The sequence below is a fragment of the Artemia franciscana genome, chromosome 6, assembly GCF_032884065.1.
Source record: "Artemia franciscana chromosome 6, ASM3288406v1, whole genome shotgun sequence".
Lineage (NCBI taxonomy): Eukaryota > Metazoa > Arthropoda > Branchiopoda > Anostraca > Artemiidae > Artemia > Artemia franciscana.
In genome coordinates, this window is record NC_088868.1 from 1206182 (window position 1) to 1222814 (window position 16633).

Here is a 16633-nt window from a genome sequence, read left to right on the forward strand (position 1 = left end):
TGAAACTGCAGTCAACTTAGTATCTATTCTTTTGAAGGCATCATGAATAATTAATTTTTTTACTTTTTATTTTACTAACCTTTCCTAAAATTAATTTAAGAGTTGAATGTTTTGTTTTAAAATATTAATGACCCGAAACTACAACAATGGAATTTAAATTTTGCAACTTCCTCAATGTACTATTTTCACACAGGACAAAATTTTTCAAATAGTAATTAGTAATTTTAATTGCAAATAAAAGTGATAAAAAGGAAATAATAAACGGAATAGCAATACTTACTGTTACCTATTTATCTTTTATGACAACACTGACCTACTGACCCTTAACCTACCGAGCCTAAGCGACCTAACCCTTAGTTCCCGCATAACTGCGTTTTGTGGAAGACTGCGGCGATTTTGTATATTCCTGAAGACTTTTACAATCTTTGCGTAAAAAGAAAAAATCCGCATATGATGATATATTTCCTACGCATACCAAAAAACGTGCTCAAGTTAACTATTAAAAAATAAATGACGTTGAAAAACTTGATTATTTTTCCAAGCAGTAATAATTTATTAAAAAAAAAAAAAACACAAACAATCAGTAGCGCAACAAAAGTATTAATTGCGAGGGTGTGCTACTAATAAGAAAAAAAAATTGTGTGTGTTTTCGTAGCATTTCGAGGGGTTTTGTAGCAACAAAAAAGTTTCAAGATTTTAAGAAGTTTAAGCAAATAGATTGAAACTCATCTTGTATACGATAGGACAAGGGTATACGATTTTCAAAGTATTTGTGTGGGGTGTTTATTCAAATTAAATGCGTAGTTTGTTTTTCTGAGAATTCCAGCCTGTAAGAACTAAGAATAGGTTCTGGTAGAACTTAATAGCTATAGATATGATATATAGGCTACTATTGGCCCAGCTCTATCGATTGATAGCGTCTTTGAAATCGTTAACTTGTCCCTAGTTGCCAGATACTGCGCTTTGCTGTAAGCCGTAATTCGAAGAAAAATTGAATCTCTAAAAAAAAACCTCGAATGTACGTTAAAAGTTGTAGGCATGGTGTGGAAAAACACAATTACTATTATTTTTGTGTATGCTGGCTCAGTTTCGATCCATATGCAGCTGTTAAATCTTTAATGTTGCTGAAAAACAATGAACTAAATTTTACGAATTCACATAATTAATCACAAAATTAATAATTCATTATGCGAAATCACATTAATCACTGTTTTTATTATAGTCGTTTCTTACATTTAGCTATTCCCTTGATTCATGAGTAAAATTGCTCTCGTGAGTTTTTAAATTTTAATGCGTGTAGATTTGTGCTTTTTCCGCATAAATTTTGACAAAAATTCATCTGCCTTGCGGACCACCGCTGTGGCCTTCCGCATATGGGATCTAATCTTCAAAAAAGAGTGATGAGCCTCTAATGTTTTTCCATACTCTTATCATATAAAACAAGGATCATAACAAGCCGGAAAAGGGCTCATTTAATCAGGAATACTGCGTCCTTGTGTCCTTCAAAGGTGATTGTCGGTGGATTGTTGGCTAACACTCGTTGATTGTGACTAAGCCAGCGGATATGTTGATGTTTGATACGGTTGGAGACGCACTTTTTTATTGGTATCACAGTTGTCTTGTGCATAAAGATTAGGCAGAAAATTATCCGTAAATATGTGGAGAGAACCTTTAGTTTTGTATCATTCCATGTATAAGATTAGAAGAGATCCAATTAGTGACATAAATTTACAAAAATGTTGGGGAGAATATTTTCAAACTCTAGGGGGCGGAGAGCTTTGTCCTTTTTTAGTTTTCACAGAAGAATGCGAAAAAAAGAAAATGGAAATACTAAAAAAAAGGTGTTTTTCTAAATCAAGAGGTGTGAAAAAATCTAAGGGAGGGCAAATGCCCCCCACCGCAAAGTGGCGCCACAAAACCCCGTCTTTCTGTTTCTTATTAATGTAATTCGTAGATACAAAAAAATTGAAAGATCAAAACGTTCTCTAATTCACAATCATCAACCATTCGAATCTGTAAACGATTTCAGTCAGACCATTCCAGAGCGTAGGGTCAATCAAAAATTTCAAAACAGCTAGCCAATCCTTTAACAAAAATCACTGAAGGGGTTAAGCAGCAGCAATTCAAAAGCCAGTATGTTACATTTTTTCCAAGTTGACATTGAAAGTCCAACCCCCTTACGCTAACCACGCTCTATTGGTTAGTTAAAATATGCTTTTCTGTATTTTGTTTGATGCTCAACATACGTAGAAGTCAATATACATTTGAAAATTTGTCACATCTCCACATCGTACCTACAGAAATGGTTGAAAATTGAAAATTTTGATATCAAAGTTGTTCTGACATAGGCTGGATTCATATCAAGAAGTACCACTTGGATCTGACGTAACAATCAAAAAATAATTTGTTTTCTTTTTTTGTTATTATTTATGTATCTGTTTATTACTCTTTTTTTACTTATTTTTTTCTTTTTGTTATGATTTTCTTTTAATGATCCCGTGCTGTTGATGTTTCTGGGCCAAGTTGAAAAAGTATATTTGCAATGTTTATTGTTCATTACACTTTGCTCTGTCTTAGTTTTCAGAGCGTAGTCGGTGATGGGTGGTTGCCCCTCAATTTCCTATTTAGTGTGAGTCTTTATTTCTTCACTTCCTGTTTTTTTCCGCATATATTCCTTTTTTTCTTGATAATGATATGTTATGTTTTGTTGTTTAAGTTTATTTAATAAATCTATATATTTATTAATCTATTTTTAAAAAGAACTATCTTCAACAGAGTACCACTTAGTGACTAACAGCAAATCTAGAATTGTGTTTAGCGTTTTGAATTTAATCAACTTATAATAATAAAAATAATAATAATTTATTTATAACCCACATCATAACAAGTTATGGCACTTGTGGAGTAACAAAAAGAAAAAAAAAGAAATACACTGCAAGTAAAATACACTACAAATAGAAAAAACACTACGCTACAATGAGATTAACCGAACAGACGGATGATGAGGCAATAAACGATAAAAACTGATTCGACAACCTTCCATGCAGGAGGGCCAACTTTGCACTTATATCAGGGACATCAAACTTACGAATTATCTTCCCATTGCTATACCAAGGGGGGGGGGGAGATAAAGTAAAAATTTACAATATCTGAAATAAAAAGTCCGAATCTGATTAACATCTTTTTTCTTTAGAAGGGGATAAAGACCAGAAAGATAAAGGACAGAATGATCACAGAATATAGCATATAGTCTATCGAGTGAGTAGCCTCATTATGAAAAGCCTCAGTCAACGTTAAGCATTTTACCCTCCGTAGTCACACCTAATCGGACCGTTTTATCTTTGAACTCTAGATGACTTTTCGTAGCTCCTACCCCCGAGTGGAGCCAGGCCCTTGTCACTTGAGAACATTGAGAATTTCCCTATGGAGTAAAATGTTCATACAAATTAATCTCAAGATCCTGAAGCGTATTAAGTGTAATGTTCTATAAATATAATTCTGTAAACTTTTTATTCGGTCAAGACTTATTCAATGAGACTTATTCGAAATGAATTCTGTCAGAAATCATTATTTATATTATAAACACGAAACTAAAATATTCCGTGTGAGGGGGGGGGATAACGGGCGTATATAATTTCTTAAGGTTTGGTGAAGGGGAGCAGATATCAGTAAAAAGACAAATCCTACATAATTAACTATGATCACGACAGGGAAAGGATCATGAGTAGAGTCAGGACAGTCACTTAAGGATGGATGGAACTTTACTTAAGAGTTGGAATTTTCGACTTGATGCAATCTTAGGGTTTTTAAAAGGGACTTAGTTTAGGTTTTCTAACAAATTTTGGAACAAATATGAATTATAAAGCACCATCTCCTTTTTAAGATAAGAACATAATAAATATGAAAATTCATCTATAAAGTATTGATTGAATTCATTATCATATCAAGGAACATGTTAATTAAAGGGAGGTTGTAGCTTTCGCACTGCTGGAGAATAATAAATTGAAATTGTTGAATAAATAAATAAATAAATAATAAATTGAAATACACAGGTAAATGCAGCCACTTTCAAATTAGGAGTTTTATTGAACCAAGTTTCAGGGTCTTTGGGTTGTCTTCTTTTTTCAGCTATAAATTCAATTTTAAATTTAACAATTTAAATTTAAAACTTCAGTAGAATAAAATTAGATGTTTCGAATTAATGTAAAAATTTAATGCTTGAATCTTAAAATTAAAATCTTAAAATTAAATCTTAAAATTAAATGTTTCGATTACATGAAATGTAATTCAATTTTAAATTTAACAATTTAAATTTAAAACTTCAGTAGAATAAAATTAAATGTTTTGAATTAATGTAAAAATTAAATGTTTAAATCTTAAAATCAAAATCTTAAAATTAAATCTTAAAATTAAATGTTTCGATTACATGAAATGTAATCAGTGCAACAAGCACAGTTTCTACAAAATTGAAACTAAGAAGTCCCTGCCTGATTCTTCTTCAAAAAGGTAGCTTAATCTCAATGTTATTAAAGGTTAAAATCTAAAAAGATCAAAGGTCAAAAAAGGTCAAAGGCAAAAAGATACAGATATATTTTTTGTTTGTATGTTTTGTCATAGCTCGTTTTGCAGCACAATCATTATCCAATCTTCCAATCAGGGGGATGGTATGCAAATGTGTTGGCCTTGGCCAACTTAATGTAGCTGTGATTATTTTGTAGTAGAATCAGCAGTAAATGGCATAGATTCATTTAAAACTGAGTAGAAATGACCTTTTTTCAGGAGAAAACATTGCGCAAGACAATGCAGAATATTTAACGTTATAAAGAACTCTGTCTCGCGTTTTCGTTTCGCTTAGCTTCCTCCTCAAGAATGATTTAGGATAATCCAAGCCCTACTGAGCTGGTTCATAGGCTTAGAATCAGTCGGTTCGCATATCAGTCTGTAAATATAAGTCAGTAGGTCAATCCAACGATTGTAGTTGTAAACAGTATTGTCAGGATATGTTTCTGCCTGGGAACAAAAAGGGTGATATTTAAATTTAGAAATATTTAGAATCTAAAGTCTAAAGGATTAAAGTTTATATGCGCCTTCTCCAGCAAAAAAAAAAAGAAAAAAAAATCACTAACCTCCACAGCCCTAGTTAATGCAGCAGTAAGTGCTAAGTATCCAGTGTATTTAACTCCATTATGAGTGACTGTATAATGGGAGCCATCTGGCATCCAAAATGAAAAGTTTAGTAAATCTGCAACAAAGAGCCACTCTACTGCTTCCTCTGTTGGCTCTGATGGATGGGGATATTGGTGAAGATACAGTGCATCAGGCCGAAATGAGCCATCTGATAAGCTGTCTTTTATCTGAAAAAAGAGAAAAATTTCAACAAAAAGAAACAAAAAAAAAATTAATAATGCATTGGTGATTGATTTTGACAAGCTTATAAAAATATTCAGTGAAAGCAGGGGTTCTCCAGGGCAGTGTCATGGGACCTACAGTTTCCTGATCTACATGAACGACAAAAGAGACAACCTTACATACCCTTTCCATCACTTTGCTGACGATACCGCGACACACTCAGCCGTCTCATAACACGAAGACCCAACACATGCCTCCCTTTACCTACTTTTTAAAATTGAAAAAGTGGTCTGATACAAAGATGATCAACTTCAATACATCGAAAACAATGAAGCTCCTTATTAACCGATCAAAGGTGCCACGTAAACACCCCGGATTCATTTTCAAAAATGAAACTATAAAGAGAGTCGGCAAGCTTCGTCTGCTCGAGATTCATTTCTCTACCTATCTCTTTTAAATAACCACCTTGATCAGATGAGAACTTCCTGGGCAAGATTGTTCGGAGTTACTCTCTGCTGCAAAAATCTCTTATCACTCTATGAGTCCGGCATCAGACTCAAAGCTGAATAAAGATTCCTGCTATGTGATGGTGCTCTAAAAACACTGTTGGGACCACTCCAGAAAATCAACAATAGGGCAAATAGAGGTGGCTGTGCCTTTACACATGACTGTTGGGACCACTCCAGAAAATCAACACTAGGGTAAATAGAGGTGGCTGTGCCTCTACACATGACTGTTGGGACCACTCCAGAAAATCAACAATAGGGCAAATAGAGTTGGCTGTGCCTTTACACATGACTCCAGCCTCTAAATGAAAGATTTGATGTAGCGTCAATGGCAGTTTTCTACAAGTAAGTGAATTCGTCTCCCTCAGACGAGCTTTCTCGCATTGTGCCCCCCTTTGACCAGCCGTCAAGGCAGACATGAAGGCATACAACTCGGTCCAATAATCTTATAAGAAGACACTCTAAGAACCGAACTTGAGGAACATCTTCATTCGGCGTTGCAGTTCTATATGGAACGATATTACAGGGGATATAATTCCTGCAAACCCTTTATTGACTCCTTCAGAAGAAGATTTAACAGGCAATTAAAAGCTCGAGGCTTCAGAACGAGGTAAAAGATAAGTGGTACATCAGGAACCTCTCAGTACCTGGCACCGTGAATATAGAGAAAAAAAATCTAGAAACTAGGGTATGCCTATGCCTTCCTGATGGGTTGAAGAGATGTCTTCATAATTTTTTGGCGTTTTTAAAATTTTACCATAGTTTTTCATTGTTATGCCAACATCTTCTGAGGCTCAACTAGAGATTATTTGAAGCAACCATATTCGCAAAAGCTCCATGCCGCCTTGTGCCAACTTCGATAATGTGTTATTTACGAGAGCGGGCAACAGTTGGTTCAGAAAAATTTCCACTTAAGACTTAAAAGTCTTCGAAGTTTAATCGATCTTATACACAGACTCATCAAATTTTTAAATACAATTTTTTCTACGATTTATCTCATTTCTTATTTATCAACTAGATCGGTATAACAAACATTAAGTACAAGATCTCCGTGACTTCATTTATATATAGTTGAATACATGGTGCTCTTTATTGTTTTCATCTTGTTAAAAATTATCTCTTCTTTTGCTCAGACTACAGGGGTTGTCTTGCCAGCTTGAGACCCTTTAACATAAATGGAAAGACATATCTAAATTAAAGAAAAACTTCAAATATTTTATATCGCTTAGATGGTTTTTCTGGTGACTTCCAAAATCAATTTAAGACAAAGCGAAACGGAAAGGCACTCTTCCGTGTCTATGGCACCCTTTGCAATCTTGCTCCACTATTATCTGCTCCACTATTATCCACTATTATCTTCAATCTTTCTCCATTATTATCTGTTACTCTTGTAACGAGTTTCTTTTGAGATATACGCATGTAGAAATGGTTGCTAGACTGACAACGAAAACCATAGCTTTCTCCTTTATGTGCAGCCTCAAAACCGTTCGTTTGATCAAGAAAAAGACAATTAAATTTGAGATCAAAAATGAAGTCCAAGGTGAAGATAACTGAAAATTAAAACTCCAAAATATTTTATATCGCTCAGATGGTCCTCTGGTGTATTCCAAAATCAATGAGACAAGGCGTAACGGACTGTCTATGGCAACCTTTGCAATCTTGTTCTACATGGTTTCCCTATTATTATCTGCTAGTCTTGTTACGGTTTTCTTTTGAGATATACGTCTGTGGAAGGGTTGCTAAACCGACCACAAAAATCATAGCTTTCTGCTTGATTTTCAATTAAATAAAATACTTAGTGTGCAATAAAATCGTTCGCTCGATTAAGAAAGAGACGCTCAAATCTGAGATCAAAAATGAAGTCAAAGTTGAAGACAACTGAAAATCAAGAGCTTCTTGGCCCAAATTCTGGTAAATTATTTGGGGGAAATTTTAGCAGATCTGCTGGTCCAATTTCTATAGAATCTCATGCACAAGTTCCAACAAATTTCCTAAGCCACATTCTCTTAAATTCATTGAGCCAGATCTTAATAGATTCCATGAACTAAACCTCGTAAATTTCGCCACCCAGACTCCGGCAAATTTCCTGAACCAAGTTCTGATACCTTCCTCAATCAACTTCCAATTGACTTCAAGGCCGAAGTCTTAGTGAATTGCTTGAAAAATAGTTTTCTATCTTCATTAGCCTCTATTGCCCATTCTCTACCCCGAGTGCCAATAGTTTTCCTCAGCCAAATGCTTGTATATTTTCGTTACCATGTTCGGGTAGATACTTTGCACTATGCTTTTTTTAGGTAATTTGAGAAATAATCCAGTAAGTGCCCCAAAAATTATTAAATTCAGATACATACGAATTATTTTAACTGTTGGCATTTTCCCGTACCAACAAAACTACTGGAATATTTCTACAGGCTTTTTGAGTAGAGGGGGTTTTTAATAGCAAAGCAATTCTGATTCTCAATATCCAAACTAACTGATACGTCTCCGTTTGTCAAAGGTCACTACTGGCATTAGCTATTATGCATTCTTAGTGTAGGGGTTAATGATTTTATGCCTCTAGTCCCTCTACCCTCCTGCGAAAACGAGTCTAATCGTTACCAGAGTTATTGTTTGAGATATTTCATTGGAAAAGGGGGAAGACATAGGGAGTTACTCACGAGAATAGGTCAGGATAGCTGCTCTATGAAGACAGCTTAGGGAATATTCTTCTCTATATTTTACAGTCTTTTCTGAATGTAGTATTCTCCTTTCTTTAGACAATGTTCTGAATTCTAGGACTAGAAGAATTAAGATTTCATTGGTCCAAACAAATTAATACCTAATTAGAGAAGTTCATTTCTCGTCTACATTCCTATGCACTTCCACTGTATGTGTTTATGACTTCACACGTATGGCATTCCCCAAAATATTGCGAGTTTGGTAAATATTGAGCTAATCAGAGACCAATTTCCTCAAACAAAATTAATCACCATTTCTATACTAAGTGACAGAGGGTCAAAAACTGCAAATAAAATATTTTTCACTTTCTCAAGCTGAAGCAAAATGTTTACTCGCCTTTTGGGGCTGGCAAGTATTTTGATCCTTTTAACTGAAAGTATTTTGATCCTTTTAACTTCAAAGACAATAGTCTTTGAAGACTTCACACGATTCCAATAATTTCCTTTTTTGGATTCCTTAAACTACAAGCGCAATATCATAGTGACTAGTGGATTATTATAAGAAATGCTCGAGAAAAGGGAATTATTAAATAGTTATTAATTATGATCAGTTTTTAAGGATTTTTTAATTAAAATTTTCTATTATTTTTAAAATTAGAGTTGTGACAAAGAGTCAAACTTTATTCTAAAGAGCGGGACGTTGAGGAGGGGACAGCGCCTTTCATATATGGAATAATTTCTGTTCGTTTTAAGTTTTAATGTCGCTCCTTACTTTCAGTTATAAAAAATTATCTTTTTATTTAATTTTTGAACGTTTTTGAAAGTTTTTATTTCAATATTTCTGAATAATTTTGAAGATTTTTATTCAGTTTCTGAACGTTGGTAAATTCACCTCCCCCTCTGCGGAAAAAATTTTTCCCTTACATTAAGGCCCTCCATGTGAAGTTCTCCCCGCATAAAATATTCCCCATCAGGAAAATTCCCCCAGACAATTCCCTTCTAGTTGAAAATTACCCCCGAAAAATTTCTTGCAGATGATTCTGGCTAAAAAACATTTCTTTGTCCATTTTCGTTTGAAAAAGACTTTTATTTCTGACTGTTTTTAAAATTTTACCAAAAATCTCCCCTCCGTGAAAAGTTCTTCCCACAAATATCCCTCCTCCTAGTCCAAAGGTACTACCACAAAACAATTCTTTGGAGAATTTTTCCCGTGAAAAATCTTCCCCTCCACCTACGGAAAGATATTCTAGAGAATTTCAACACGATAAATAATTTTCCCGGACAATTCCCCTTAATATCTCCACATGTAAAATTCAGTCGGCAAAGAGAAAGTAAGACAAATAAAAGAATTTTGTACAGGAATCATGGCAAATTAGCACAGCGTAAAATTTCTTCCGGAAGGTTCACACCCTGGGAACTTCTCTCCTCACGGAAAATTATCCCAGTAGAGTATTCCCCTTGCAGAAAATTTTCCGCACTCCCCAAAAAAGGTCTGTCTACTTCCCAATAAGAAATACTGTAAGTAACCAATGTTTCAAATTTCATGACTTACAAACCTATACCCAGTGGCTGAGGGGGGGGGGGTATGTTATCCTCAGAGACATAGTTACTAGGCTTTTCAACTATGGTAAGGTAAAGGTAAAGGATACGGCATTAGACTTTACAGTCCCTACCGGCGGTGCTGATCTCCGTTTCTTGGCCCTTCAGCCAGGAAGTGCAATGGGGGGTTGGGGGCCAGCCATCCTGTGCTTTCACACACCCTTCCTGTTTACCTTCCCCAGATTTCTCCAGGTACCCATTTAGAGCTGGGTCGACTCTGGCTAAGCTTACAGAGTCACGCCACTGACCCTCGTCCCAACTGAAGAATTGGGTACACTGGGATTCGAACCCGCGTCCTCTCAGACAAAGGATCCCGAATCCAGCGCACCAACCAACTCGGCCAGGACGGCTCGGCTTGGTCAACTATGCTGAACAAAATCTCTGTCTGAATTTTAGTCGGATGACTTTTAGGAAAATATATGGGTTGGATGGAGTCCAGTTACTCTCCAATTTTTTTATCACTTAAAAAGGGCACTAGAACTTTTAATTTTTCGTTCCATACCATCACCCCTGGAAAAAAACAACAACGAACAAACTCGAATCTGTGATCTTTCTTCTGACAAAAAATAAAAAAACGAAATTCGACATTTTTGCATATGGGAGCTTGAAACTTCTACAATGGGGTCCTCAGATACGCTGAATTTGATGATGCGATTATCATAAATATTCCTCGATATTTAATGGGTTTTCCCCCTTTTTGGAACATCAGACAAATTTTCTCAGGCACGCAGCTTTTGATGAGTAACACTAAACTTAACGAATCTTATAAATTGGAATTGGCATAATAAGCCAATTCTTTTGACTTATTAACTAATATCAAAATTTTGGTTTTTTAGAGTTTTGGTAACTATTGAGCCGCATCGCTCCTTGCTTATAATTCGTTACCACGAACTGTTTGGTTACAAAATCGGAAAAATTTAAATAATAGATATTCTGCTTTGTCCTGTTTCGTTTCTTGTGCTATAGTCTAAAGATAATTTAATTTTAAACAGCTATTCAATAATCTCGTTGCATATATGTAATTAAATATAAAAACAAGTTTTTTTAACTGAAAGTAAGGAGCGACATTAAAACTTAAAACGACCAGAAATTACTTCGTATATGAAAGAGGCTTTTCCTTCTCAACGCCTCGCTCTTTACGCTAAAGTTTAACTCTTTCTCTCAATTCTTCGTTTTAAAACAGTAAAAAACTTTAGCGTAAAGAGCGGGGCGTTGAGAAGGAAAAGCCTCTTTCATATACGAAGCAATTTCTGGTCGTTTTAAGTTTTAATGTCGCTCCTTACTTTCAGTTAAAAAAACTTGTTTTTTTTATTTAATTTCTGAACGTTTTTGAATCAATGCATGTTTTGATTTTGGCTCTCCGCAGAGGAATAATTAAAACGAAATTTGCATTTTTTTTTTTTTGGCTAAATGGCTTTCTCATAATTTTGATCGAATGATTTTGAGAAAAAAAGAGCGGGGGAGGAAGCCTAGTTGCCCTCCGATTTTTTGGTTAATTAAAAAGGCAACTAGAACTTTTAATTTTTTACGAATATTTTTATTAGTAAAAGATTTACGTAACTTATAAATTAGCTTACGTAAAGAAATTTTGTATTCTCATATTTTTATTACATATATGAGGGGGTTCGCCCCCTTGTCAGATCCTCGCTCTTTACACTAAAGCTTAAATTTTGTCCCAATTCATTAAGAATGACCCCAGAATCACAAAAGCCGTAGAATAAATAGTTGAAATTACTAAAAATACTTTTGCGTAAAGAGCGAAGTATTAGGAGGAGGTGAGCCCCTCAAATGGGTAATAATTTCTGTTTATTTCAAGTTTTAATGCTGCTCCTTACTTCCAGCTGAAAGAACTTTTTCATATTTATTTTTTCATTGTTTTTTTTAAATAATGCTAGTAAATCCTGCGCTCCCTTCATGGAGATTTTCTTCCCCCATGACAAATTATCGATGGAAAGTTCCCCCAGCATATCCCCCTCTTCTCAACCCCTCCCCCCAACCAAAAAAATCCTCCTGAAAACGCCTGTACACTCCCAATAACCATTACTATATGTAAGCACTGGTCAAAGTTTGTAACTTGTTGCCCCTCCCACGGGGTCTGTGGGGGAGTAAGTCGTCCCCAAAGACATAGTTATAAGGTTTTTCGACTACGCTGAATAAAATGGCTATCTCAGAATTTTGATTCGTTGACTTTGGTAAAATAATTAGCGTGGGAGGGGGCCTAGGTGCCCTCCAATTTTTTTGGTCACTTAAAAAGGGCACTAGAACTTTTCATTTCCGTTACAATGAGCCCTCTTGCAATATTCTAGGACAACTGGGTCGATACGATCACCCCTGGGAAAAAAAAACAACAAAAAAACAAATAAACACGCATCCGTGATCTGCCTTCTGGCAAAAAATGCAAAATTCTACATTTTTGTAGATAGGAGCTTGAAACTTCTACAGTAGGGTTTTCTGATACGCTGAATCTGATGGTGTGATTTTCGTTAAGATTCTATGACTTCTAGGGGGCGTTTCCCCCTATTTTCTAAAATAACCCAAATTTTCTCAGGCTCGTAACTTTTGATGGGTAAGACTAAACTTGATGGAACTTATATATTTAAAATCAGCATTAAAATGCGATTCTTTTGATGCAGATATTGGTATCAAAATTCCATTTTTTAGAGTTTTTGTTACTATTGAGCCGGGTCGCTCCTTACTACATACAGTTCGTTACCACGAACTGTTTGATACTACGAGAATCGGTAATGAAATAAAAAAACCCATCAAAACAACACCAACATATTTTAAAAAAAGACTACAAATCACAAAAGGAATTAATATTACCATGAACACTAAGTTTGCCTGCTCCAATTTGGCAGCGTTGTCAGACCTGCGGCTCTATTAGTTTCAAATGTTTCAATAACTTAATTTGGATGTGGGTTTTCTTTTGTTTTGAATAGTGTTTGGATGTTTGTTTTTTTTTTCATTTTTCTCTCACTATTCCTGACATGTATTATTAAGTAAAGTATTTTTCTATGGGGTGGAGGGGCTCCTCATCGATAAAGACGAGTCCGATAAAGTCTGAATATGAAGCCGATATAGTTAGATTTTTCTTTTGTTACTGCAAAAAAGTTCTACTGTTTGTTTTTCCGCTGTATTATTAAAAAATCACCCGTCTATTTATGCTGTCATTTTAATTTACTTCTCAAGTTTTTATAGCAACGCTTATTTCTCTTGAACAGGAGACTTAAAAGAGACACCTAGGAATAAATTCAGTTTTACATCGTTAATAAATTCAAATTACCGTTGCTTTAGACTGTGCTATTTTTTCACCAGTGGGAAATTTTATTAACTTTGGCTACAGCAAAGATAATCCAAAGCGTAATTTACGAACAAGCAAAATTTAAGCATACTTAAATATACCAAAATACCAAATATAATATATGGAGTTTAAGACTATACGAAAGAGACGATGGAAATATTGCGCCTAGTTTCTAACGTCAACAATCGATACAGTTTTTCTCCGAAATTGTTTGTCTCCACTAAGGTTATCTTGGTCGTGCCGACATAGGACTTTAAAGTGGATCTGGAAACATCTATATGTGGTTTGCCAAATCTGTAGTTGGAAAATCAAAATTTTATTATCCTCTTTTGCACCCCTTTTGGCCCAACACAATTTCCTTTACGTTCGGTTCCCTTTTGCTCAAAATTTTATTGCTGGAAGTTTCAAACTGATCAAACACAAAAGGCTTCGTAGCCCCTTTCTAGGCCCTTTAACACCTTTCCCATCCAAAAAAAAGTGTCCCAGGCAACAATACTTGAAAGTTGGAACACAGTCAGTAAAACAAATATATTGTCCTTTTTGGGCCCCAATTTCAGACTCCACATTCAGGCCGACTTGGGGGGTCTATATTTGAAGTAGAATAAACTCTAGATTCAGAGCGTATTTTAGGCCTTAGAAACGTTCCCGAAGGATTCATTTACTTAACTCAGCTACTTTCAAATATAGCGGAAAGTCCTTTTGCAACAGTTTCAAGAATTTTCCGTCAGTTTCAAACTAATCAGTGACACACATTTTGCAGGCCCATTTATTGTTCTCCTAACCCCTTCCCCTCCCACGAAAGTATGTATTGCTCTTGATCAAGGAAACGTTTTCTGAAAGTTCGGAGCTAATCGAACAACCAAGATCAAACATGCCTTTCTTTTTACACTATAAAACTATTTGTAAACCAATTGACAATTTGTATTTTACATTGCCCTTGCTCAAGGGTCTTGGGGTGGTGGTCATTTTATCAGTGGATCCGTGTTTTTTTGGAACTGTCGGCAATTTTAAAAGAACTACTATCTCAAAAGTATAATCCGATGGGGAATGAGGGGACCAAGTAAAAAAGGGCATAGGGAACTGGTCCATCAAATGAGTCCCCTTTGAAGGTTTTAATATTATCCCTTACATGTAATTAAATAAAAAACTAGTTTTTTTTAACTGAAAGTAAGGAGCGACATTAAAACTTAAAACGAACAGAAATTACTCCGTATATGAAATGGGTTGTCCCCTCCGCAATTCTTCGCTCTTTACGTTAAAGTTTTTAATTGTTTTAAAAAGTAGAATTGTGGCAAAGAGTCAAACTTTAGCGTAAAGAGCGAGGGATTGCGGAGGGGACAACCCATTTCATATACGGAGTAATTTCTGTTCGTTTTAAGTTTTAATGTTGCTCCTTACTTTCAGTTTAAAAAAAACTAGTTTTTTTATTTAATTTCTGAACGTTTTTGAATTAATGCATGTTTGATTTTGGCTCTCCGCACATAAATTATTAAAATGAAATTTGCATATTAATTCTTTTTTTGGCTAAATGGCTTTCTCTTAGTTTTGATCAGACGATTTTGAGAAATAAGGGGTGGGGAAGGAGGCCTAGTTGCCCTCCAATTTTTCGGCTACTTAAAAAGGCAACTAGAACCTTTAATTTTTAATGAACTTTTTTATTAGTACAAAATATACGTAACTTAAGAATTAACTTACGTAACAAACTTTTAAATTCTTATATTTTTAATTATATATATGAGGGGGTTTGTCCCCTCGTTAATACCTCGCTCTTCACACTAAATCTTAAGTTTTGTCCCAATTCTTTAAGAATGACCCCCGAATCAGAAGGCCGTAGAATAAATAGTTGAAATTACAAAAAATACTTTAGCATAAAGAGCGAAGTATTTATCTCCTCCTAAATACCTCACTTTTTATGCTAAAGTATTTTTAGAACCCCTCATATGCGTAATAATCTCTCTTCGTTTTAAGTTTTAATGCTACTCTTTACTTTCAATTGTAAAAACTTTTTCATGTTTATATTTTCATTTTTTTTTTTTTTTTTTTTTTAACAGTAATGCTAGAAAATCCTGCGCCCTTTTCATTGAATTTCTCTTCCCCCGTGAAATATTCCTCCAAGGAAATATCCTCCCAAATAGCCCCCTCCCCTCAACCCCACACCCAAACCAAAAAAAATCCCCCCTGAAAACGTCGGTACACTTCCCAATAACCATTACTGTAGGTAAACATTGGTCAAAGTTTGTAACTTGCAGCCCCTCCCCCAGGGACTGTGGGGGAGTAAGTCATCTCCAAAGACATACTTATTATTGTTTTTGATTATGCGGAACAAAATGGCTATCTCAAAATTTTGATCAGTTGACTTAGGGAAAAAATGAACGTGGGAGGGGGCCTAGGTGCCCTCCAATTTTTTTGGTTACTTAAAAGGGAACTAGAACTTTTCATTTCCGCTAGAATGAGCCCTCTTGCAATACTCTAGGACGACTTGGTCGATACGAAGACCCCTGGGGAAAAAAAAACAAAAAACAAACAAACAAATAAACAAGCACCCGTGATCTGTCTTCTGGCAAAAAATACGAAATTCCACATTTTTGTAGATTGGACCTTGAATTTTTTACTATAGGGTTCTCTGATACGCTGAATGCGATGGTGTGATTTTTGTTAAGATCCTATGACTTTTATAGGGCGTTTCCCCTATTTTCCAAAGTAAGGCAAATTTTCTCAGGCTCGTAACTTTTGATGACAAAGATTAAATTAGATGAAACTTATATATTTAAAATCAACATAAAAATCCGATTCTTTTGATATATCTTTTAGCATCGAAGTACCTTTTTTTTAGAGTTTCGTTTACTATTGAGCCGGGTCGCTCCTTACTACAGTTCGTTACCACGAACTGTTTGAAAGGCCAGGAAAACAAATGAAAATACATGAGAGGCACTTGGCTCTTTACTTAGGCAATTTTGAGCCTTGAGCCTTGCCTCTGAACAAAAAAATGTTTTCAAAGACACTTATACTAGTATTAGCAAAACTACAAATTGTACAAATTATTATAAATATAAAAAAAGAAAGAAATTAAATTTTAACTTCGGCACTGTTGAACAGAAATTAAAAATTAATTTTTCTAATTATGTACACGTTCTGTAATTTGGCTCATTTATTTTATAGGCTGCATTGAGGATAACTTCTATAGTATTAAACTTTCAATGGAAGAAGTGAATTAAAAGGAC

General features: G+C 35.0%; 1 protein-coding gene across 1 annotated transcript in view; it reads right to left on the reverse strand.

Moving 5' to 3' along the window:
* Positions 1 to 16633, reverse strand: part of LOC136027889 (queuosine 5'-phosphate N-glycosylase/hydrolase-like) — a 49256-nt gene that overhangs the window by 32359 nt on the left and 264 nt on the right. Inside the window, exon 2 of the mRNA XM_065705315.1 lies at positions 5127 to 5354. Coding sequence (XP_065561387.1) covers positions 5127 to 5354 — 228 coding nt within the window. The remainder of the gene's footprint in view (positions 1 to 5126; positions 5355 to 16633) is intronic.